This window comes from Acomys minous (genome assembly GCF_964271855.1).
Source record: "Acomys minous genome assembly, chromosome: 8".
NCBI lineage: Eukaryota > Metazoa > Chordata > Mammalia > Rodentia > Muridae > Acomys > Acomys minous.
Window position 1 is genome coordinate 32,465,166 of NC_140489.1, and position 26,127 is coordinate 32,491,292.

At 40.6% G+C, this 26,127-nt stretch overlaps 1 protein-coding gene and 1 long non-coding RNA gene across 11 annotated transcripts in view; one reads left to right on the forward strand and one right to left on the reverse strand.

Annotated features, from left to right (window-relative positions):
- The window catches only part of YLPM1 (YLP motif containing 1), a 73,592-nt gene that overhangs the window by 21,292 nt on the left and 26,173 nt on the right, over positions 1-26,127 (reverse strand). For 8 of the 9 annotated variants that reach the window (XM_084791455.1, XM_084791450.1, XM_084791449.1 and 5 more), the window contains 9 exons: positions 13,948-16,041; positions 10,630-10,747; positions 6,217-6,634; positions 5,294-5,386; positions 4,886-5,075; positions 4,119-4,237; positions 2,815-2,969; positions 743-805; positions 354-473 (listed from right to left, as the gene is read on the reverse strand). In XM_084791455.1, the coding sequence (XP_084647581.1) occupies positions 354-473; positions 743-805; positions 2,815-2,969; positions 4,119-4,237; positions 4,886-5,075; positions 5,294-5,386; positions 6,217-6,634; positions 10,630-10,747; positions 13,948-16,041 (3,370 nt within the window). The remainder of the gene's footprint in view (positions 1-353; positions 474-742; positions 806-2,814; positions 2,970-4,118; positions 4,238-4,885; positions 5,076-5,293; positions 5,387-6,216; positions 6,635-10,629; positions 10,748-13,947; positions 16,042-26,127) is intronic. The other variant, XM_084791457.1, reaches the window with a different exon arrangement.
- LOC311602858 lies at positions 10,770-24,230 on the forward strand. 2 transcript variants are annotated; one of them, XR_014780878.1, is made up of 3 exons: positions 10,770-12,562; positions 19,375-24,077; positions 24,198-24,230. It is a non-coding gene; the product is annotated as an uncharacterized lncRNA (long non-coding RNA). The 2 variants fall into 2 exon arrangements; XR_014780879.1 differs by lacking the exon at positions 24,198-24,230 and having other exon boundaries at positions 19,375-19,480; positions 20,000-20,136.

The following is a 26,127-nucleotide window of genomic DNA, read 5'->3' on the forward strand; positions in this document are numbered from 1 at the left end:
TGGATGATGTGAGTCTCAGGGTGTGGTGGAGGTGGTGGGGGCTACAGTTGGACAGGGACAACAGGGATGACAAACAGTGCAAGCCAGGGGTGGAGGTGCACACCTTGAATCCCAGCAGGTGAGGTAGGCAGAGCCTGTAAATTCAAGGCCAACTTGTTGTACCTGGCAAGTTCCAGGTCAGTAAGAGCTACACAGTAAGACCTCAAAAACAAAAACAAAAGAAAGCAACAAAATCCCAAACAAACAACTGAACAACAAACCAACCCTGTCTCAAAAAACAGCCTGCCGCCATCTCTCCCTAAACACATTTTCCTTAAAGTCCCACCAGTGGGCTTAGGAGGATTACATCATACCTTCTTTTTTATTTTCTTTCCAGAATCTGGATCTTTTTCTTCTTTTTCTACTTCAGTGATGAAATAATCATCAAGACTTAACACCCGGGGTGCAGGTCCTCCAAATTCTACTTCCTTATCCTAAGAATGTAAGTCAAGAAGGTTTAAAAAATATTACAAACCAAACTGACAAACACTAAAGTTCCCACTTGTGACTAAATAAAATAAGAATTTGTGGAGTTTCAATTCAACCAGAGGCAAAATTATTTGTCTAAATGGAAAAAGGGAAACATCTACTAAGGACCTATGGGCCTCTATAACTGATCAAATGGGAGGTACCTGTATGAATAAAATACTGCCCACTAACACAGCAGCTCATTTTTTCCTTTTAGTAACTTCCCCATACTCACCCGAATAAGTTTTGCAACATGTGTTTTTCCACTGCCAGGCAATCCTCTCATTATAACAACAATCTGAAACACAATGGGGGGGGGGGGGGAGATTTTGTTTTCTGAGGGGTTGCGGACGTAGCTGAATTGGCATACTGCTTGCCTATCGTGCACTCCAGCACATGGCACATGCCTGTAATCCCAGCACTCAGGCGGTAGAGGAAGAAGGTCAGAAGAACAAGGTCACGCTCGAATGTACAAGGACTAGAGACTAGCCTGTGATACCTGAGGACCCTGTCTCAACACAGACAAAGCAAAACAAAACATAACAAAGGAAACGCAGAAATATGTGGAACAAACTACTAAAAAACCAAGGGCTCAAAGTAATCATACCAAAGATCAGAAAATACTCTGACATGAATGAAAATAAACACACACTATACCACAGCTCATGGGATAAAACTAAACAACTCTTTGAAGGGAAATTTTAGGTGTAGATGTCTATATTGAGAATTAAAAGATTTAGGGGCGGCAGAGATGGCTTAGCTGGGATTTCACACCTGCTAGCACACTCAGCCAGAATTACACTACCACCACCACCCTTTAAAAGCTTTCTTTAAAACACATGTTTCTGTGGACTTGAGAAATGGCTCAGCAGTTAAGGGCACTGGGTTCAGCTATCAGCAACCACATGGTGGCTCAAAGCTGGCTAGCCCAACATCTTCTGACCTCTGTGGGCACCAGAGCACATGTGTTGTACATACATACATCAGACAAAACATCACACAAAAATCAAATAAATCTTTTTAAAGAATTAAGAAAAATGATCTAACATTGCAAGCCTATTTTTCTACCTTAAACATTAGGAAAGAAGAAGCTAAAACTAACAAAACAGAAGGAAAATAACAAAGATTAGAACAGATACTAATAAAGTAGAGAAAAGTCAGTTAACACTTTATGGTTTAGAAATAGTGTTTTCCTCAACAGTACAGATGTTGGAAATGTGGTCTCCAGCCTGACAGAGTGGAGATAGTGGAGTTTTTATTGGGTGGGAAGTTAATTAGGTCATGCGGATACTTTTTGAGGGACCCTGGACCGCTGCCTTGATAGTGAGATGTTATAAATGGTAAGCCTGGCCCTTGAATCTCTCTGGCTTCATGTTTCATCAGGTGATTGTTTTTTTTTCTTTCTCACACATGTTCCTACCATGATACATCCACCATGCTTTGAGGTACCAGAAAGCCCTCACCACAGCCAAGCAAATCTTGATGGTGCACTCTTGCATCTCCTACACCATAGGCTAAAATAAACATCTTTTCCTTAAAAAGAACCCAGTCTCAGGTATTTAATTAGAACTAAACTGCAAAAGGAAAAACACACTCCTCACCCCGTGTCTATAAAACCAAAAGCTGGTCCTCCGGGGGAAGAAAACAAACAACAGAGCATCAAGATGGCTCAGATGGTAAAGGCATTTGGCCCCAAGCCTTAGTACGTACGTTTGATCCCTGGTACTTACATGGTGGAAGAGAACCAACTCCTGCAAGCTTCCCTGTGACCTTCATAATTGTGTTATGGCACATGTGCCTCCCCACATACACAAATAATAAAATCCATAGCTAAAAATATGTTCAATGGTAAAAGACTGACTATTTTCTAAGACAAAAATAATGCAAAGACGTCAATTGGGGCGTGGGGGTGGTAGAAACAGGATTTCTCTGTATAGCCTTGGCTCTCCTGGACTCACTCTGTAGACCAGGCTGGCCTTTGCCTCCCGAGTGCTGGGATTAACGGTGTGTGTCACCACGCCTGGCCTAAGATATCAACTTTAAAGACATCTACTCAAGAAGGTACTACAGTTGTTAGGCAAGAAAAATACAAGGCATTCAACTTAAAACGGAAAAAGCGAAAGTATTTTACAGATGACATAATCTAAAACACAGGAAATTCTAATAATTTGCTAAAAAGCTTTGGAAATGAAAAGTTCAGCAATGTTATCAAGCACAAGATAAATAACCTGTATTTATATCAAAAGCACATAACAACGTGTATTTCTATACCTAAAATGAGCAAGCCAAAAATAAGATAGGACTCACTCTTTCAGGTCTGCTCTCACGTCCTGGTGGTTTTAGAATGTCATCCACATTCTTAGACTCAGGCTTCTTCTCAACACGTGGAGCTGGCGGTGGCTGGTGGCCCAGGGAAGGCGCCGGCAGAGGCATTCGCTCCTCTGGGTAAGTTCTTCGTTCTCCTAGAGTTCCAGCAGTTGAATAACATTATTATTTACACAGTAATCGTTGTGAAAGGGAGTAACTTTCTGTTCTCCTAATTACAGTTTAATCAGGTCTAATGAGTTGAGGGTCACTTTTCAATTTAACTAATAACATAAATTGATCTACTGCAATCAAAAAAATGAAAAGCCTGGCATTTTGGGGGAAATGTTCTGTAAAATACTAATTCACCTTCACTCATATTGAGTATAGGAAACCATTCAGCAACAGGACATAAAGGGAGAGATATTTTACTGAATAAATTGAAGCATGACTGATAATTTTTGCTTTATGGTTTAAGAGCAAGAGTCATCAACTAGGAAAGCTTATTCCTATGAATAGGTGGAAGCTTCTAGAAAGAGTGCAACTCACGGTAACAAAGAGATAAAAGTAAATTCAATGTAAGGGCCTTAATACTTTTTCAATTCCATGAAATGTCATGGGCCCAGTAGGAGGTCTAAATTATGGGAAAACGAATATGATGCAGTTATTAAATGGAAGAAGGACAATAAAGAGCACTTTACTTAGAGCTGCAATACAGCTTAGCACTGTAGTACTTGTCTAGCATGTGTGAGACTCTGGATGTGATGCCTGGCACAGGGAAACAAAAACAAACAAACAAAACTCAAGACAACTCCTGGCTTTTATTCTTTGTTATAACTTCATAAATAAGTACATGAAGAGAAAGTAAGGCTGGAGTGATGATTCAGCAGTTAAAAGCACTGGCTGCTCTTTCAGAAGACCAAGGTTCAATTACCAGTACCCACGTGGTGGATTGTAACTGTCTGTAATTCCACTTCAAGATGTTCCCTGGGCACCAAGCATGCATGTGCTACAGGGAAAGTACCCATACAAATAAATAAGAATAACTTTTAAAACAGAAAACAAGAGAAATAAGTTTCAAAAATGGTATGTGGTGGGGTTATCAGTGACTTTGTTTCTGTTTTTCAAATTTTTTTTAACAGTAAAGGGAGTAAAGTTTATTTCATTAATTACATTACCTTTTTAAAAAAAAAAATGTTACCATCTCATAAGAACTCAAGTACAGTTTAAATCCACAGCTACAACTAAAAACACTTTCCATTTGTTTACATTTCAACATTGTTTTTGTTATTAAAGTATTACTCAACCTCCAAACATGGTTGGGCCTTCATAGGGTGGTCTATCAGACTTCCGGTCATAGGATGGTCTATCAAATCCTCCTCTTCTGGATGAGGAATGATCTTTTTTGTCTCGATATGACTGATTCCTACAAAGTGTAACAAGAGTTTTTAGGAAATATGCAAGTATTTGGAAGGTCTCTACTTTATAATGCAACAATTACTATCTTCCCATTGTCTCAATAGGCAGTAACCCCATACTCTACAGTTAAATTTTAAATTTGCTCTTTCACTTATATCTACTTAAAAGTCTCAAGAATTGTAAAAATAAACTGCTTGCCTACACATTAAGTCCTGGCTAAATTTTTATCAATAATATTCCTTCCTTTCATTTTGGCTCTCTTCATTTCCACTGAAGTCTCTGGAATTCAAGCTAACAGGACATAAGCATGTACTTGCCTAGAAACTGCTCTTCCTTTTCCAAATTATACATATAATGAAAAGAGTACATTATTCACTACATCTCTTTTCGACATACTAACTTTTGGCCAGGCATGCTTTTACTCCCAGCCTTCAAGAGACAGAGGCAAGTGGGTCTCTGTGAGTTTGAAGCCAGCCTGGTCATCATAGCAAGTTCCAGGAAAGTCAGTGCTATATAATAGAGACCCTATCATAAAACAAACAAATCACAACACCAACCAACAACAATAACAACAGTTCTCCCCTGCCCCCCCAAATCTAAAAACCAAAAAACTGACTTTTGTTGAATGTACACAAAGGTATTTTTCAGAGCATACCTGTCATCTCGGGGTCTGCGCTCTCTGTCAAATCGATCCCGCTCATAGTCAAGAACACGGTCCCGGTCCCTCTCTCTGTGCGTGTCTCGGTCCCTCTTAAAATCTCGATGATCTGTTATATTACTCTGACGGTCAAAGTAAGGTTCCCGGTCTCTGTCTCTATCATATCGGTCATGCTGGCCTGCATGCTCTATAAAAAAAACACAGTAAGAACTGAAAGCATTTTCAGAAGTTAAATAAAGAAATATGATTTTAACTTGAGAAGCAGTATAAATCAATATCTTAAATTTAAGAATTGCCAGTGACATTAAAAGAAAAGCCTAGACTAATCATTCTAAAAGGAAAAATCTTGTAATAATTTGGCCCTAAAATTAAGCTTAAAATTATTCTTCTCTCTGGGAACCCTACCTGCATCAAAGGTTGACCTTTCAGGTAATGGGTCTGGGCGAAGAGTTATTCTTTCTCCATATGGTATCTGTTCAACTTTATTAGTAGGCATATCTGTCAAAGAAAACCAGGGACGAAATATAAGCATGATTCTTTAAAAAAAACTAAACTTCAAATTAGTAATCCCTGTACAAGCCTGGCCTGGTGCAGTATGTGCCTATCATCCCAGCACTCAGGACGCTAAGGCAAAGGGACCCAGAGCTTGAGGTGAGTATGGACTATATTATGAGTTCCAGGGCAGCAAGAGTGTTTCTTGAAAATCCCTTCTCTGGAAAACCAATTCCTGCCAGGTGCTGTGATATACACCTGTAATCCCAGAACTTGGGAGGTTAGGAGTTTAAGGTCATCGTCCTGGCTAGTTTTATATCAACTTGACACAAAAGCTAGAGTCATCTGAAATAAGGGATCTCGATTGAGAAAATGTCTCCATAAGATCCAACTTCAGGGAATTTTCTTAACTGGTAATTATTGGGGAAGAAGGCCCAGCCCACTGTGGGTGGTGGATTCCTGGGCTGGTGGTCCTGGATTCTATATGAAAGCAAGCCATGAGGAAGCCAGTAAGCAGCACCTCTCCATGGCCTCTGCCTCAGCTCCTGCCTCCAGGCTCCAGCCCTGCTTGAGTTCCTGACTTCCTTCAGTGATGGACTACAATATGGAAGTGTAAGCCAATTAAACTCTTTCCTCTCCAACTTGCTTTTGGTAAACTTTGCTTTTTAGTGTTTGATCGCAGCAATAGTAACTATAACTAGGACGTAAATTCTCTGCTATATAGTGAATTTGAAGCCAATCTTGCCTAAGAGATCCTATGTCACAAAACCAAAACATCACCGCCGCCACTGTTATTCCTATAGAACCCCAACCATAAATTCACCACCATTACTCACCTCGGCCATGGCCATAGTCAACTGTATGCTGTACTGGTGGTGGCTTGGCCATTGGTGGCATACCCATAGACATTGGGCCAGGAGGAGGAATGGAAGAATGAACAGGCGGGGGTAATACCGGTGGAGCAGATGGAATTGCTGCAGTGTCTCGCTTAAATTCTGAATTCATTCCTTGATTATCATTTGTATCCCAGAGCCCATAGAAAGAATCTTCATCCCAGCGTTCCTGTTTCACAGATGTTTTTGGCTTTATAACCGGAGGAGGTGGTGGAGGTGGAGGAGGTGGAGGAGGTGGTGGTGGTACTGGCACAGGAGGCCTAGTCATAGGAACAGATGATCTTGCTGGTGGAGCAGAGGGTCTTACAATTGACCCAGGCGGCTTACTCATAGGAGGGGGTGGTCTATAGGATCCTGGAGGCTAGAGAAATAGAGGATAATTGGCTTAGTAAGCTAGTTGTCACATTGTCACAGAGTAGTAAAAATTAAAACCTGGCTTCAAGGCCATCTTCAGCTACATAAGAGTTTGAAGTCAATCTGGACTATGATAGCCTTATCTCAAAGAAAAACAAAACCCCCAGCAAATGCTGCACCACTGATAATCCCAGCGCTCAGGCAGTAAAGCTACACGGAGCTCTAAGTTGAAGACCAGCCTGTTCTACCTAAAAAAGCACATAAATATCCACAGAAGCATAAGTCAACAATCCAGATGTCTGGAGACTGGTAAATGAATAGACTGTACATGGTATGTATCTATATAATGAATATTACCTAGCAATAAAAAGAAATGAAGTACCAACTTATGCTATAACATGAACTCAAAAATGTTATGCTAAGTGAAAGAAGCCAGAAATACAGGATCAGAGGTTACATAGATTCAATTTATATGAAATGCCCAGAAAGGCAAAACTACAGAGACAGAAAATGTACTATCGGCTGCTTGGGGTTAAGAAAGAACTATAAACTAGCACAGATATTTTACTAAAATAAGGTGTTTTAAAATTAGATTACAGTGACAGGTGCTCAGTTAATTTAGTTTAAAAATCAGTGAGGGGCTGGGCAGGGTGGCTCATTACGGGATACACTTACATAAATGCAGGACAACATTCATACTAATAAAACTAAAAGTAAATAAATCTTTTTAAAAAAAATTTTAGGGCCAGGAGTGGTAGCACTCAAGAAGGCAGAGGCAGGCAGATCGCTGTGAGTTTGAGGCCAGCCTGGTCTACAAAGTGAGTCAGGACTATTACACAGAGAAACTCTGTCTTGAAACACCTTAAAAAGAAGGGGGGGGGCAGGTATTATATTTATCAAAAATATAAAGCAGCATGGATATGGTATTGCTGTTATACATCTATATAAGAGAGTTGTTTGAATGTATTAAGAGTAAGTTTTAAACCCCTTTATTATTTATTTATTTGTTTGTTAGGTTAATATTTATTCACAAATATAAGACCAATTATTTCTAGCTATGACCTGAGGTATAGAGTAAAAAAAGCAACATTATTTGAGTAGAGAGAATGTCTTGTTTTTGACTGAAGCTTCCCACTTAAGGAATTAAAGATATCCAAAATAAAACCCGATACAGAGAAACTCATTTAAGTTGCATTAATAAGTGGAAGATTAGAAGAAAATATCCAACACAAGTAAACAGTTCAATGAGTCCCTGTGCATTAAAATAATGTGTAGCAATCTGGGAAAGTGTGATTTGTCATATGAACAAAACAGCTATGTGGATCTATAATCTAGAGAGGTGACTCTCAACCTTCCTAATGTTTGACCCTTTAATACAGTTCTTCATGTTGTGGTAACCCCAACCATACAATTATTTTCGTTGCTACTTCACAGTGTAATTTTGCTACTTTTCTGAATAGTAATGTAAATATCTGGCATGCCTGAGATCTCATGTGCAACCCCCAAAGGAGCTGCGGCCCACAGGTTGAGAACCGCTGATCTGGAGACTCTACTCCTTGCTACAAGACATGAAGATGAAAGACGATTTTTATAGGGGCTCAGTTTAGAAAGGAAATATAATGACAAGACATAAAACAAATCAAAGAACAGTATGATGAATACTGATGGGGCCCACTGTAAAATGAACAAACAGTATGCTAAATGCTGAGAGGGACCAGTTAGATGTGGAAAAGAAAGTGGGAGAGCTGACTCCTAAAAGATAAATGAGAACAAACCAAAACCAAATGGAGACGGGGTGAGAGAACAACGCACACGTGCACATAGGTGTCTGCCAAGTGGAGGAGCACAGCATTCACAGAGCAGTGAAGTGGGCCCGTGTCCCAAAAGAGTAGTGGACAAGCAGTGGACAGCACAAGTCAGGCCAGTACATGGAAAACATAAAACGTCACTGAGAAGTAGATTGTATTTACTGAGATCCCTCCCCCTCTCTCTGAGATCCTCCCCGCCCCCTGTGTGTAGCCTTGACTGTCCTGGACTTGCTTGGTAGACCAGGCTGGCCTCAAACTTACAGTGATCTCTGCCTCCCAAGAACTGGGATTACAGGCATGTGCTACCACGCCCAATTCTATGTGGTACTGCAGATTGAATCCACGGCTTCATGGCTTCAGCAGTTATAAGCTAGAGAGCAACATGGTAAAGTTGATGTTTTAAAAAGTTTGGAAGGTCAGGTATGATATTAAGCAGAGGCAAGCGGATTTCTGTGAGTTTGAGGTCAGCCTAATCCAGGCAGCAAGTTCCAAAGTGAACCCCTGCTTGGCACACGCCTTCGGTCCTAGCACACAGGAGGCAGAGGCAGATAGAACTGTGTGAGGTCAAGGACAGCCAAGGCTACACAGAGTAACCCTGTCTCAAAACACAAAAACCAACCAAACAAAAAAGAAATCATTTGGAGAACACTTAACTCTACGAGTTGTTCTCTAACCTCCTCACACATGCTACAGCATGGATTGCCGCCCATAGCTAGAAAGACAGGAAGAAAGGAAGGAGGGAAGGAAGGAAGGAAGGAAGGAAGGAAGGGAAAATAAATAGAAATTGGGGCTGGAGAGATGGCTCGGAAGTTAGGAGTGCTTGTTGTTTTGCAGAGGACTAGAGTTTGGTCTATTCCAGCCACCACCAGGCTCACAACCACCTGTAACTCTGGCTTCCAGGCATCTGACACCATATTCTGAGCTCTGAAGGCACCCAGAGCATGTACATAAACTTCAACACACAAAGATATACCCTCACATATAGAAATCTTTTAAATAAAATGTCTGTTTGGCTAAATACAAATTAGTACTGCCTAAAGTGGAATAGAGGGTAGGCACTGCCCAAAATATAACAGCATAAGAGAACTTTTTTGATGTGATCAAAATCTATTATTTCAATACAGTTGTTAAACAGTGGGGCTGGAGAGCTGGCTCAGTGGTTACAAGCACTTGTTACTCTTACAGAGGCTCATAACCATCAGGGAATCTAAAGCCCTCTTCTAACCTTCATGGGCACCAGGCAAGCTCATGGTATACATACAAATATGCAGGCAAAACATTCACACACATATTAAACAAATCTAAAAACAGTAATAATTTAAAAAGTAACTCAGTGGTACATCACTTACCTACATGACGACACTCTGGGAGCAATACACTGAATTTGGTCCTCAGTACTGCACTCTTTCCCAACACCCGCCCCCCCTCAACACACACACACATTTTTAAAGAACAAGGGCAAGCAAGATGATACCTGCTGCCAAGCTAATAACTGGAGTTTGATCCCCAGGGACCTACATGGTACAAGGAAGGAATCACCTCTTAAATGCTATCTTCTGATTTTCCCCGTGGACAATATGGCATGCACTTCCATCCCAGACACACAAAATAGGTAAATGTGGAATTTTAAAAGATAGAGGAAGACAACTCAAGTTGACCGCTGGACTCACACACACATATTCAGAAAATCTTACAATCCCACTCAGGTTATTAACTTGGCAGTAGCACCATCTTGCCTGCCCTTGTACTTTAAAACTGTAGGGGTTTTGAGAAGACTGCAGTACCTAGGATTGAATCCAGTGAACACAAAGCCACATAGTTCAGGTGAGTTTGGTTGATCTGTCGAGAAAGTCTAGGGAAAGGAGTAATTGTTGCATATGTGTACTTTTAAAGATGTTCAAAGCTTTCACTTTTCCAAAATTTATGTTTTTAACAATGAAAATTCATGCTTATTGGAATTTTAAAAATCCAACATCATCGCCAGATGCTGGTTACCCATGCCTTTAATCCCAGCACTCTGGAGGCAGAGGTAGGCAGATCTCTGAGTTTGAGGCCACTCTGATCAATAGAGCAAGTTCCAGTACAGACAGAGCTACAAGAGAAACCTGGTTTCAAAAACAAAAACAAAAAATCCAACATCATCTGAATATACACAGCAAAAGCATCCCATTCTCTGAGCATGAGTTTCCCATACCGGATAGATCCCAGGACGTGGTGTACTCTGCAGTCGTGAGTCCTGGGGCGGTAGATGATCAGCCACCTGTGGCTCAGACCCAAAGTCTTTCAATTTTTGAAGCTGTTCTTTCTGTTCTCTGTAAACAAATAAAACTGCCATTGTACTTAAAGCATGTTTATAACATCCCTAAACAACTATGATTAAAACCAAATTTTAAAAATACATGAGAAAAACACCTAAAAACCTAAAACTCTATAGAGCCCGTAAAGCACCCTGTGTAACACTCTCTTGCTTTTACACAACTAACCCATCAGCCATCTAAGACCTAAAAATCATAAATTATCAATTATCTTCAAAGACTGATTCTACAACCTGCCTTGGAATTTCTCTTTTAACCAATCCCAATTTTTTTCTTGCTAATTTTCTCAATACTCTAAGTTGCAAAATGGACTGTGTGTGAAATACAGTCTTGTTTTAGGTTTCACAAGAGGCTTGTGTTGTTTGTGGGGAGTGGTGAAATAGCTCCAGGTACCCAGCTGGGCTCGATCTGGCCACATGGCCTGAGGCCATCCCTGTCTTGCTTGCGTCCACTTCCCGCATACTTGGACTACAAGGTATGTACCACTCTCACATCAGGGTTCTTAAAACTTGAATTAGCTATCATTATTTACAAAGGAAATATTTTACGTAGAAACTGAGTTTTTAAAGCATTTTAATACGTTTTAAGTCTGGATTCTCCCAAGTCAACAGGTAGCCATGTGGAGCCATGGCTGACCATGTTAAATGGAGCAGTTCATCACAGTCCTCACCACACTCCAAAGTTCCTCCTGGCCCACTTTCATTTATTTTTGTTACTCGATTGACCCTTAAAAATTTTTTTCTTCAAAAAACAAAAAACAAAAAACAGTTCTATTTTGGGTGGTGGTGGCTGTGCACACCTTTAATCCCAGCACTTGGGAGGTTGGAACAGGTAGATCTCTGTGAGTTCGAGGACAGCCTGGTCTACAAAGTAAGTTCCAGGACAGCCAGGACTCCTCAAAGAAACACTGTCTCAACAAACAAACAGCTGGGCTTGGTACACCTTTAATCCCAGCACTGGAAAGGCAGAGGCAGGTGAATCACTGTGAGTTCAAGGCCAGCCTGGTCTACAAAGCAAGTCCAGGACAACCAGGGATACACAGAGAAACCCTGTCTCAAAAAAAAAAACAAACAAACAAACCAAACAAACAAACAAACAAAACCCCACCAAACAAAAACCCAAAAACTTTCTTTTTACATTATTTTTTATTTTGTATGTTTTGCCTGCAAGTAAGTCTGTGTAACATGTGCATGCAATACCCATGGAGACCAGAAGAGGGCTGTGGATCCTCTTGGAACTGGAGCTACAGACAATTGTATCTGTTGGGTATGGAGCCTGACTCCTCTGGAAGAGGAGCAGTGCTCTTAACCACAGAGCCATCTCTGCAGCCCCACTTGCCTGACTCTTAAGAGCCTTTAGTTTACTACGTGCTTTAGATGATGAGAACACTCACCACTCTATACGCTTAAAAACACTAAAGATTAATTATGCATTCATTCTTTTATTTTAAGCCTTAGCTAAAGTCCCTTTATTTTTTCTTACAATTCTCACCTTTAATATTTACAATATCCAGTACAACCTCCCCAGAATTTTTACAAATGTCTCTTTATATACAGTATTGTGACCCAAATGGACACAAAATATATAGGGCTGGTTACTGGCTCATATAAATTTTGCTTATGGTATTCCTTGTCTTTATAAAGCATAATATAACCTATATGTCCTCAACTATGATCATTATTATCCACCATTCCATATGTTTTCATTAGATTTTGTTGCCTAGAAGAGGCTGAAGAAAAAAAATGAGAGAATGAATAAGTAAGCAGCACCTTTCATCCAGCAATTCTATGCAAAGCAACAATGCATGAAAAGGTAATTTTAAATAAGGAAAGGAAAGAAACTGGCAGTTTAGTAACCAATCACCAACCAATTTTATGTTCTCCATCATAACATAATTTCAGAGTCAAAGTTCAAATTCTGAGTCATACTTAATAGTCAAGTGGACTTCACAAGTCTTAGTGCTGTTTGTGAAATGGGAATGATTTTTTTTTTCAAGCCTTTGGACAGACAAGGTTAGGATGGAAGGATCAATGCAGTATCCAGCACAGAGTTGATATGAATTAAAAGTGCCCACAATTTAAAGCAAGTAGCTCAGTGTCCTCAGCAAGCCTCACATCATGCTCCCGAGTCATCTAGGGGACTGCCTCAGACTCTTGTACAGCCCAGAGACCCTGTTCCACCGTCTGGAGCCTTGTGTCTTTCACTTTTACCTACAGGTATGCTCGGCCATCACATTTTGCTAGTACTAATGTTTCAGTTACCACTGCAGTTGGTATAACCCACAAATAGAGACCAGAACTGAAAGATGAAGCAAACACATTAGATAGAATCTACCACAACTTAACCATTTATTTTCTCAAAAACTTGTTGGAAAAAAAATAAAATAAAATAAAGAAACCTTACTATTGTAGCTATATGAGGAACATATAATGCCCACACTGTTGACTTTAGGTTTAAAAAAAAAATTCAACTTCACTATGAAAATATGGGAAGAAAAACCTGCTTCCAGTTAAAATCAAAGGTGAACATCCCCAAAACACAGTATCAGTCAGAAAAATCTGAAGATGCTCCCAGCTAAACCATTTGTAACTCCAGCAGAGAAAAATAAAGCACCTTCCACCAGTACATCAAAGACTAGAGACTGTGAAGCCAACCAGATCCAATGCCAAAGAACAGGAGCTGCCTACTGAAAACAATGAGGGCTCAATATACAAAGCCCCATGAAATCCAGAGTCCTGAAAGGTTGAGGCTTAACACTTGAGACATGCACACTCAGAGCATGCCAGCAACATACCTACGACGGCCAAGAACAGCAATCAATTTGCACATCCTAGGACATATGTGTATAATTAACAGTTTCCAAACATCCATCCTAGCCACAAAACAACATTGAATAACTAGAAATACAAATTCAAAGTATAAGAAATAGGGTTTAAAGGATTCCATTAAATCACCTCCTTTAGGCAGGCAGTGGTGGCGCACACCTTTAGTCCCAGCACTCGGGAGGCAGAGGCAGGTGGATCGCTGAGTTTGAAGCCAGCCTGGTCTATAGAGTGAGTTCCAGGACAGCCAGGACTACACAGAGAAACCCTGTCTTGAAAAAACAAACAAACAAACAACAAAACACCACTTCATTTACAAAAGAGCAGTATGAAAATGTTTCAACTAAAAGAAACGATCTTAAGGAGTGAACTTACCGAAGCATTTTCAATTCTTGTGCAGCTTTCAAAATGATTTCGTGCTGCCTCTGACTGAGAACCATTACCCCTCCAAGGCCTTGGTCAGAGTCTAAGTTTGTATCGGAACCCATCATTTCAGAGGAATGATGTGAGGATGGCATATGCTCCGCCATGGGGGAATGTCTATCCACATCAGAAGGGTACCATCTGTCTGACAACCGTTCTCTTTCCCAGTCCATTTTGTCAGGAACATAATCTCGCTTTTCCCGCCATGTATCTCCTCTTTCCGGATACTCTCGAATCCTCAACTCACCCCTATCACGGAAATCTCGGTCATACCCATGGTCTCGATTTCTTTCTTCTCTCCACCTATCATCCCGATATCTATCCAAAGGTGGAAGAGGTGGGAGGGGTGGTAAAGGTGGAAGAGATGGAATATCCCGTTCACGAAACTGTGGTTCTTGTTCATCCAGTGGTCTCCCATAATCTCTGTCCCACTCATTATCCACATTTCTATCATATATATCCATGGGTCTTCTAATCCGATCCACATCTCTGTCTAAGTCCCTGTCCATTTCCCTACCATACCCCTCATCCATATCCTGATCTCTTTCCCAATCATCCCACCAAGGGCCTCGCCTGTCTCCATCATGAGACCGAGAAGGTGGCGCTGAGAACCTGTCCTCTCTGCTGTACGGATCTAGGGTGTCATCTTGATAGTCACGTTCACACTCTCTCCAGTATCTCTTCCTATCCCAGTCATCAAGTCTTTCTCGCTCAATTGGAGCATTTCTACCATCTAACGGGAACTCTTCATGTCCTCTCTCTTCTCGATTCCATGGAGCCCTAGAAGGTTCATCTCGGTGATAAGGATACATTTTCTCCTCACCATCTCCTGATTCTGGCCTAAATGGAACTCTATCATGACCAAAATCTGGCCTCCCTAGACCCCTCTCTCGACTGCCTGACCCCCGAGGTGGTCCCCTCTCCCTGCTCCCAGATCTTTGCGGGGGTATTCTCTCTCTACTTCTAGCCCTTCGAGGAGGTCCTCTCTCCTGACTGCCAGCACTGCGAGGTGGCCCCCTTTCTCGGCTGCTGGCTCTGTTGTCCTGGCTATCTTGTAGGCCACCTGGTACTTTATCCCGACTGCTTCCAGACCTCATCAAAACCCTGTCCCGGCTGCCTTCTCCTCTGCTCGTTTTCTCACGACTGTCTTCTCTTCTACCCATTATCTTATCATGGAAATCTTCCTGCTTGACCAGCCCTGGACCTCTACTAATTGTCTGTCCACGACCTCTGTTCACCAGTCCTTTATCCCGTGTATCTTCCACTCTGTTTTGCCCAGGGCCTCTGTAGGATGAGCTTTTATTGCCTTCTAATCTAATTTCTCTGCTGTCTGACTGCGAAAGCTCTTTCTCTTGGATGTGTTCTGAGTGGGGCAAACCAGCAGCCAAAGGTTTGAAATCACTGTCTGCAGTCAATGCTGCTGCTCTCCCCTTCATGCTCCCTACTTTTGAGGAAAAGGTAGATTGAGTAGGTACAGGTTTATTTGCAAGGGATACAGGCTGAATAACACCTTGGGCTTTGTCCATTTCAGGTTCCATACTTTGAGAATTCTGGTTCCAAATAGAGGGCTCTATAGGCCCTTCCGAGACTTGGCTTTCAGGTGGCTCTTGTTGAGAGTTGCTTAGATTCTCATTTGACTGAGCCGCCTTGGTATCCTTGACATCTGCAGCAAAGGAAAATGCAGCTGATTGCATTTTAAAATTCTTCTGCTGGTTACTACTTGTGTCTGCTAATTGTTCTTTGTTTCCTGAAAGAGATTCTGCTTGTGGCTTAGGTTGCTGCTGATGCTGCTGTCCAACAGTTGTTTTGGGGCATTTCCACTGTGGTCCACTCTGTCGAGGACTTAGGGATGTATTGGGAGTTATATAAAATTGAGATGCTGGACCCCGGGGAATCCTTCCCCATTTGCTTTTAGTGCCCTCTGCTGGGTGACTTTCATATCTGGGTCTTGGCCCATCGGGGCGAATTCCTTCAAAACGAGGCCCTTTGGGTCTCGGTCCTTCACACCTTGACCCTAAATCCTCAAATCTTCGAGGACCATCAAATCTACAAGTAAAACAAAAGATATTACTCAAGACAGTAAAGCAGGAAAAGAAAATTCTCCATGTAGATTATTTAAGGCACTCTTGCCTTAAGACTTTGTTTACAGCAGTGACTCAGTCAATTAGTAAATCCCACGTCACCTATCAGAAGCTGAATGTTAAGGCAGCAGTGCTTGGAAGATGTTAGGTCTAGATTTAGAAATCATGTCAGCATTATCTAACCTACTTCAACCAATATGCAGCAGGTACTGATCTACTGAAATGTTAAAAAGCAATTTTAAGTACTGTGCTTTGATACATGGAATAGTCCACTCCTTTTTAACAGAAAAAAAAATAATAATTCCATAACCATGAGTACTTTTAGAATCAAATTATACTAAAAACCATGAATGGAACAAATAACAGGAAAGTACAATATAATTATAAATATTGTTGCAGTTGGCACTAAAATCTTGAGTAACAAATGTCATAAACACACACACACACACACACACACACACCCCATATTTTGAAAGTGATCTTTGAAGTTTTTAAAAGTCTGGACAGAAATTTGTTTTCTATAGACCACTTTTTAAAGAAACATTACTTCCAATAGGAAGTATGTTACACATAAGACATAATAAAATGTCGTTGGGGCCCTCAGAATCAACAATCAAATAAAAAATATAAGCGTAGATAAAATGTCAACAGGTTAAAAGGCAGTAGGCAGAGAATACCCAGGCGAGAGAAGCACTGCCCTACAAAGGGCTTACAGGGCAGAGATGCTTCACTTCAGACTTGAAAGGCAACTTCTGAGATGTCACTGTTAATGATGACAGAAATAGTATGGCAAGGATGCAAGCACTGTAGGAGGGAAAAAGGCAGAGAAACACCTATCATCTTTAGAAATGCAAATAGTTTAGTGTGGCTGAAGCAGAGGGAGCTGGAAAAGGATAAGTAGAAAGACAGCATGCAAAAAATTAAGGCAAAGAGGCGGGCAACTGTCAGTCGCCAGAAGAGCTTGTTTGTTTGCCTTGTACGGAAGGCACTACCATGTGTCAATCTCCAATACTCACGCCCCCTTTCCAACTGTAATCCAACCTCCCCACTTTCAGGCTTACAGTAAACTTTTTCAACCTCTCTTGTAGCTAGAACTTGCACCAAGCTCTAGCAAAGGGCCTGAAAATGACATCCCTCTGGGTTGTCCCTCTTCTTCACACTTCCCTTTTAATGCTTTCAAATTAACTACACTGCACTATGTAACTATGGGCAATGCACAAAAGGATGGTGAAGCAAACAATAAAGAACCCCAGTTCCTAAGCACTGTATAATCCTGAGAGAACACGTTTCTAATCTGTTAAAGACCTCTGCCTTTGGATCTCTGTAAGGTTGATTAATACAACTGGTTAATACAGAGTTTAGAATTACTTTATAACTGCTTAAGAGTGACTTAATATATTTTTAAAAAGTGACTTAATACAGCCCAACTTTTAAAAGATTAGTTTCGAAAAATAAATAAAGGGAAAGCAAGTTTCCAGAGTAATAGGGCCTCACTATGTAACCACAGGTGGCCTACAGAACTCATCATCAACAATTTGGAAAGAAGAAAGTAACAGCAATATAACGACTAATAAGAAAATGTAAAAGAGATCAGTGAGTGACATAAAGTAAGTTAGAACTGGCAACATTTTGTAGCAAGTGGGAATTAAGTAAGTATGGAAAAAGAAACACTTAGGAAGAAGGCAAAGTTTATGGTTTAGGTGACTAAGGGGCAATGGACACTTTTTATGCCTGTAATGAAGGGTTCTTCTTTCACTGTGTGGGAAACAAATGAGTATTAAAAGTAATTTCAGCAAAATATTTAGCTCTCAATCTCTGTCACTTTGGACTTTGCCAATGTAGAAGTCTTGGTTTCAAAGGGAGGAACTACTTCTACAGCAGGAAACGAACACTAATTCTAAGAAGTGGAAGCTGAGACTACAGTTTTACTTTGAGGTTCTGAGTCAACAAAAATGGAGTGTATTGCATGGGTTGGGAGTAACTGATCCTGTCTGAGATAGGGTCTTACCATGTAGTCCAAGCTGGCCTAGAAGCCATGACCGTGCTAATCAGTGTAAATTCTGAGATTACAGGTGTGTACCACTACATTCAACTAATCCTAGCTTCTGGGAGGACACTGGGCCACCTGAGTAAAGAGTAAGTTTGAAATGTAACAGATTCTTCAAGACAGCTGTTACTACTTCTATGCCCCACTATTAAAGTCAATGGAGGGGCTATAGAGATGGCTAAACATTTGTTGTCCAAGTATAAAGCACCCACATACAAACTGGATTGGGAGCTAGAGATAGCTCAGGGTTTTAGGACTTGCTCTGGCAGAGGATTTGAGTTCAGATCCCAGCATCTACATGGTGGCTCAGAACTACCTGTAACTTCAGTTCTAGGGGATCTGATAGCTTCTTCTGACCTCTGCAGTAAAAGGCAGGCACGAGGTCCACATACATCTATGTAGGCAAACATTCATACACATAAAACAAACAAACAACAAATAAATGATGAGTGGATATGGCAGTCTACTTGTGCACAGGAGGTATAGTCAGGAATCTCTGGGACAAAATGGCTAGCGAACTTAGCCAGATTAGCCAGCTCTGGGCTCGGGGAGAGATCCTGTCTCAGTAAATACAAATATGAAAGAAAGCTATCAGCTTCCACACACATACCACATATATACCCATACGTGTGCATCCACATATACATCACACATCATTCAAAGACGCACCCACAAAATAAAACAAAATAGGCTTGGAAGATGGCTTAGCAGTTAAGAGTGGCAGCTGCTCTTACAGAGAACCAGAGTTAGTTCCCAGCGCCCATATCAGGTAACTCACAGCCACCTGTAATTCCAGTTCCAAGAAATCCTCGTCTGGCCTCCACAGGCACACACATACATATAAATAAAAATAAAATATACAACAACAACAATAATAGAATGACAGAAGTCTTGACCCTCTCTGTGGGTCAACAAAGAATCAGGATCAGCTAAGATGCCTTCTGAGAGTAAGCATAGTAAAGAAATGGTGGCCAAAAGAAACTAGGTATAAGGACAAGAATTAAGACCATATGACCAATTGTAGAAATAAGAACTCTAGGGGCGCCAGGCACAGTGGTGCAGCCTGTAATCCCACCACTCACAAAGGCAGAGGCAGATGGATCTCTGAGTTTGAGGCCAGTCTGGTCTACAAAAAAGGTCCAGGACAGCCAGGGCTACACAGAGAAACCCTGTCCTGTAGAGTAAGAAGAAAAAGAACTCTAGGGGTTGAAGAGATGGCTCAGCAGTTAAAAGCATGTGCTGTTTTTGCAGAGAACCTGAGTACAGTTCACAGAATCCATATCTACAACTCACAAATGCCGATAACTCGAACCCCAAGATATCCTTTGGCCTCATATGCATATAACCATGCACATACGTGAGTATTTCTTAGTTCATAGTTCAACAATATGTATTGGAATATATGTAAAGGTATGAACCAAGTATATTTGGTTCATTTGTTTTCTTTTACGTCACCTACTAGAAGATGTGTTAGCAATAAGCTTTATATGCTAGTATTAAAGCTACAGGGCATCAAAGAATGTGATCAGCAATAAGTGAACACTATGCCAAAGACCTCTTTTTGGGAAAAGGATTTAAGTGATTTTGGTTGTCATACTAGGTATAAAAATTTCCCTGTGGACCAGTGTAATCAGAAACATGAAAAAGAATTCTGAGAAATGAAGTTCATCTTACCTGGCTGATACTTTATAAACCTATCACAAGAAAGTAGAACATACATAAACCCACAATAGGTAGTCAACCAGAGTCTTAGGATTGATGCATTTTTAAATGTCTGTATTGCTTTGTCTTTACAGACAGAGTCTCTAGCCTAGGCTGACCTTAAACTCCTTATGTAGTCAAGAATAACTTGATCCTCTTGCCTCCACCTTCCCAGTGCAGGGACTATAAACAGGCAGAGTCCACCATCATTCCAGTTTGTGGAGTTGCTGAGAATCAACAGAGCCTCTACATGCTAGAGAAATATGCTGCCAACTGAGCTATATCCTTGGCCCTTGTTGTTAAACTCTGGAAGAGAAAGAACAACAACAAAATGTTACAAGCAACAACTTTCAAAAGAACTGTGCTGGTACTGGAAGAGGATAAAGTGACATTGTGACAGCTGCCTCCGGAACCCCAAAGGGTCAAGATTCCTAAGTATCAAAGATGTGAAGGGAAGACAGAAGTGAAAATGTTTATTCAGTTTTCCAAAATAAAAGGTGCAACAAGCCATTCAAGTGTGTAGTGGTCTTGGAATGGAAAGTGCTCATAATCCAGGCCTGGAAGAAAGAACCGAGGCCAAGGTAGACAAAGCTGAGGGAAAACCTGAAACATAGCACCCAAGCCCTGCTCCCCATGAGGGACTGCTCAGAGCAGGAAGAGCCAGTCATTCTGTACCAGAAATTACCACCTTATAAAAAGAGGTTTACTCATCAGAGACAGCATACCATCCTAGAGTTGGACTGGAAACAAACTTTAATAGTGTGGTTATCACATGACATTCAGGGAAACAAGTTTATGGCAATGAAAATAGTTGAAAGGGCCGAGCTCTGTACCAAAAAAGCACTGATAAAACCTGTTTCCTCAACTCAGTTTTAAATTTAGACCAATATGGCCCAGTAGGGAAACTCTACTCAACTACTAGATGGCTAAGAGATCACCAACGATGGGACATGCATCTTTTAAAAGACCGTATACCCTAAAAAAAAAAAAAAAAAAAAAAAAAAAAAAAACCACACACACACAGGGTGTGGTGGCGCACACCTTTAATCCCAGCACTCAGGAGGCAGAAGCAGGTGGATCACTGTGAGTTCAAGGCCAGCCTGGTCTACAACTCGAGTCCAGGACAGCCAAGGCTACACAGAGAAACCCTGAGTCGGAAAAAAAAGCAAACAACAGCAACAACAAAAACCCAAACTAAAACAAAAAACAAAAACCCAACATAACCTCCCATTACCTTCTCTTGCCCCACCTGCTTCCAGTGAACCCCTTCTTTCTAACCATCCATTACCTGTTCCTTCATAGCCATGTGTGCATCCTATTGAGTTTAATTAAGACTTCTTGGACAAGCATACATTGAGGGTTATTATCAGAATGTTGACAATTGAACAGTGGTGTAGCCACAAGAGCTAGCGCAGCAGTTCTTCCCCTTTGATACTCTACATATCCTAATAGTAGCAAAGTTACAGTTTTGAAATAGCAATGAGATAATTTTATGATTAAGGGAACCACAACATGAACTGAACTAAACCACTGAAGCATTAGGGAAGTTGAGAACCACTGGGCTAGAGATTCAGTTAAGAGAACTTGTTGCTCTTGCAAAGGAGACATGATCGGTTACCAGAACACATACTGGGAGTCTGACACCATCTTCTGAACTCTGAGAGTACCAGGCACAGTGGGTCAGGTGGCACATGCCTTTCATCCCAGCCCTTGGGAGTCAGAGTCAGGCTCTGAGTTCCAGGCCAGCCAGAGAGACACTGAATCAATGCCCCTCCCACCTCCAGGAAGTACCAGGCACCATGTAGTATGCCTAAATGCAGGCAAAGCATACATATATATATATATATATAATTTTAAATGGACCAAAAGCAAAGGACATCATTAGCCCTTAGGGTTCAATCAGGTATAGGGTTTTAGTTTTAGAAAAAAAAATTTAATAGTTCTAGCTATATAAAAAACATATTCCATAAGTTTTTCTTCTGGCCTACCTATGAACAAACAAAATTTTTAAGTGAAAAAAAAAAAAATAGAATAGGGACAGCAAATCAGCTCAGTAGGTAAATGTGGTGCTAATGACCCTGCATGTTATCCTTGGGACTTATATGATGGAAGAAAAGACCCAATTTCAGCACATTGTCCTCTAACCTCCAATCCTACACATAGACACAATAAGTACAAGAAAAAACAGCAATGTTGTATATTATCATGAACTATCATTTAAGTTTACAAAAATTGAAATCTTAATGATTTTCCCTCATATTTGAAACACTTCATAATTTCCTTATACTAGGTCTGATTATTCACATTAAGATTAATTTTCATTAATTATGCTTTAAAAGACCAAAGTAAGGGCTAGAGACATGATTCAGAGGTTAAGAGCTGCTCTTCCAATGATTCTGAGTTTAAGTCCTAGCAACCACATGGTGACTCACAATCATCTGTAATATGATCTGGTGCCCTCTTCTGGCATGCAGGCATACATGCGGGCAGAACACTGTATACTTAATAAATAAATCTTAAAAAATAAAAATAAACAGACAACTACAACAGCAAAAAGAATCACCAAAGAGAATGGAACTAGGGTAAAATAAACATTACTTAAGAACTGTCCAAAATATCACACTCTGCTTTGAGGCTTCATTAAGCACAATGTGAACTCAAAATGTCCATTTCCTAAGTATAGTAATAAAGGGAAGGAAACTGACAGATAAAGCTGCCTCTGCCTCTGCTTCTGCCTCTGTTGGGATTAAAAGCATGCACCACCATCACCACACCCCCCCACATCGGCTCAGAAAAAAACTTTTTAAAAAGAGATTTATTTATTATGTATACAGTATTCTGCCTGCATGTACACCTACACACCAGAAGAGGGCACCAGATCACATTTCTCTATGATTGTGAGCCACCATGTGGTTGCTAGGAATTGAACCTAGAATCTTCAGAAGAGCAGCTCTTAACCTCTGAACCATCCCTCCAGCCCTCAGGAAAGACTATTGTTGTTGTTGTTTCTCTGTGTAGCCTTGGCTGTCCTGGACTCACTCTATAGACCAGGTTGGCCTCGAACTCAAGAGATTCGCCTGCCTCTGCCTCCCAGAGTGCTATGATTACAGCCATGTGTCACAACACCTGGCTTTTTTTTTATTCTGGCCCCCCTCCCTCAGAAAGACATTTAACACACATTTTGTCACAAGAATTTGGACCATCCTGATTTACTAAAAGGACACATGACAATTTTCTTCTATGATTTTATGTGTCAAACTATTTGATAAAGTAAATTTACACTTAAAATGCTTGTTAAAACTTCAAATGTTTTCCACCATCCTTTCAAATTCTTCTATAAAACACTGTAAAACTTAAACTAAAAAGGGATCACTAAACCTAGATTGTCAACAATGTCACCTTTCCTGCTATAACTAGGGGTTAAAGTAAATAAATGCTACCTACTGAGAAACCTGTAATACATATGATAGATGAAGAACTGGTTCCTAGAATATATTTTTTAAACTTCTGTAAGTCATTAAGTAAAAAAGCAGTCTAGCCGGGCATGGTGGCGCACGCCTTTAATCCCAGCACTTGGGAGGCAGAGGCACATGGATCACTGTGAGTTTGAGGCCAGCCTGGTCTACAAAGCAAGTCTACGACAGCCAAGCCTACACAGAGAAACCCTGTCTCAAAAAACCAAACCAAAACAAAACAAAAAATGCAGTCTAAAAAAAAAAGTCCCCTGAATTAGCATTTCATAGAGAGAAGGTTTAACCCAGTGATCATCAAATGCAAAGTAGTATGGCTCTCCTAGTATAAGAACTGCAAAACTCCAACTACTATCACAACTGCAACAACCATCCTCCACGGTAGTTAGCATCTCAGAAGTGTAACAGTAGTAAGAGTTGACATGGAGATTAAAAAAAAAAAATACTAAAACAAAATACTCTGAAATAATACAGTTGAAAGGATAAATTGAAAACACCTTTCTGAAAAAAACAATTTAACAATATCTATCAGTGTAGAACATGTACAGACCAGACTCTACAACCAAGCATTCCAATCCTTTAAGTAAACTGTGATATAGCAACACAATGGAAAACTGAACAAGAATGAACACACAACATGGATGAATCTTGATAGTAACAAGTCACATAAAAATGAGAAACTTAAAAAGTACAAACAGTGTGAAACCGAGCTACACATACAGAATATCTAAACAAAAGCAGACACATGTCAAGATATACACTGCACCAAATGATATACTGCAGGCCAGTGAGATGGCTCAGTGGGCACTTGCTGCCAAGCCTTATGGCCTAAATGCCATCCCTGGGGTCCCTATGAGAGAAAAAGAGAGCCAACTCCTACAAGTTGTCATCTGGCCCGCACAGCAGACTGCAGCAAGTGCATATTCATACACATAAGATAAACAGATATATAATTACACTAATAAATGCAACAAAAACACATTTCAGAGTTTTAAACATAATCAATATTAGAATAAACAGATTATGATAAAATCATATTAATGGATTATTCCCCAGAAATGACTGTTACAAATGACACAATTTCACAATATAATATCAAGCAAAATATACCATATTCAAAGGAATGTGTAAAGTATTATCCTGTTAATAATAAAGCTCAAAAATAGGCAACCTGTGGTGTAAAGACAGTACAATGGTCATCTTTGGGTTGGGGGAAGAGACTAAGCAGGGGGTTAAAAAGGATTTTTAAAAAATGTGTTCTTTTTATGTGTGTTTTACCTGCACGTATGTTTGTATGCCATGTCCAGGTTTTGTGCCCACGGAAGTCAGACAGGGGCACTGGGTCACCTGGAACTGGAGTTAGGAATGGCTATGAACCACCATGAGTTTTGGGACTAGAGCCCAGGTCCTCTACAAGAGCAACAAGTGCTCTCAGCTCCTGAGCCATCTCTCCAGCCCACTGAGGAGGGCTACTTAAACACGAGTCATTTTTATTTCTTGACTTGTAGTGATGACATGAGCATGTCTTTGTGAAAACTCATAGTGCTGTATACAATAACCTGGTACCTTTCTATATTTACTTCCAATATAAAATTTCATTATTGAAAAATACAAGTTCTGGACTGGAGAGATGTTTCAGCTGTTAAGAGCACTGACTGCTCTTCCAGAAGTCCTGAGATTGATTCCCACAACCACATGGTGGCTCCCAACCATCTGTAATGGGATCTGATGCCCTCTTCTGTCATAAAGGCATATATGCAAATAGGGTACTCATATATATAAAATATATAAATACATACATATTTGAAAATACAAGATCTGGGAAACTAAATTCCACTTATGTGGCAGCTAACAAGCACAAGGACACTCATCTACAAGAACCAAAGAAGTGAGCACACACGCAGTGTCAATACTACCACCCTCGGTGTGCAACAACACAATATACTGTGATACGGTTTTGTCACTTCACATTGAGAAACCTTCAGAGTTTAGAAAGCTGCCTCAATCTGGATTCCTGCAAATCTTCAATGCATTTTACAGAACCTATAAATATTCTACTGTCATGTTTTTTAGTCAACCAGTTTAGCTCCACTCTAAAAGCTTGTCTTTCTATCCATTTTGTCATAGAACATTTTCCAGTGTGGCTTCCCATATCCTTTGTTTTGTTTTGTTTTGTTTTTCGAGACCGTTTCCCTGTGTAGCCTTGGCTGTCCTAGACTCACTTTGTAGACCAGGCTGCCCTTGAACTCACATCGATCGATCAGCCTGCCTCTGTCTCTGCCTCCCTGGGTGCTGGGATTAAAGGCATGCACCACCATGCTAGGCAGGGCCCCTGCCCCTCCTCTATGTATTTATAACAAAACTTGAAATAATAAAAAAAGTTGAGTTTCCTTAAGAGTATAAATTGCTCTAACAATCTCCTTGACTAGTCAGCTTCTCGTTGATTTTATTTTTAACTCAGTTATAAAGGAGAAAAAAGATGTTTCCGAATAACAGTCACTAAGTAGTCTCTTTAAGACTTGTAGGAGCCAAGTGGGGATGGTGCACACCTTTAATCCCAGCAATTGGGGAGGCAGAGGCAGAGCAGAGGCAGGCGGATCGATTGCTGTGATTTCAAGGCCAGCCTGGTCTACAAAAGCAAGTCCAGGCCAGCCAAGGCTACAGAGAAACCCTGTCTTGAAAAACAACAAAACAATAACAACAAAAGAATTGTATGAGTATGCTGGGCCAGGTGGTGCACAACTTTATCCCAGTACTCAGGATGCAGGAGGAGGAAGAACTGATTTTAAGGCTAGCATGATGTACAAAGTAAGTTCCATGATAGCCAGGGCTA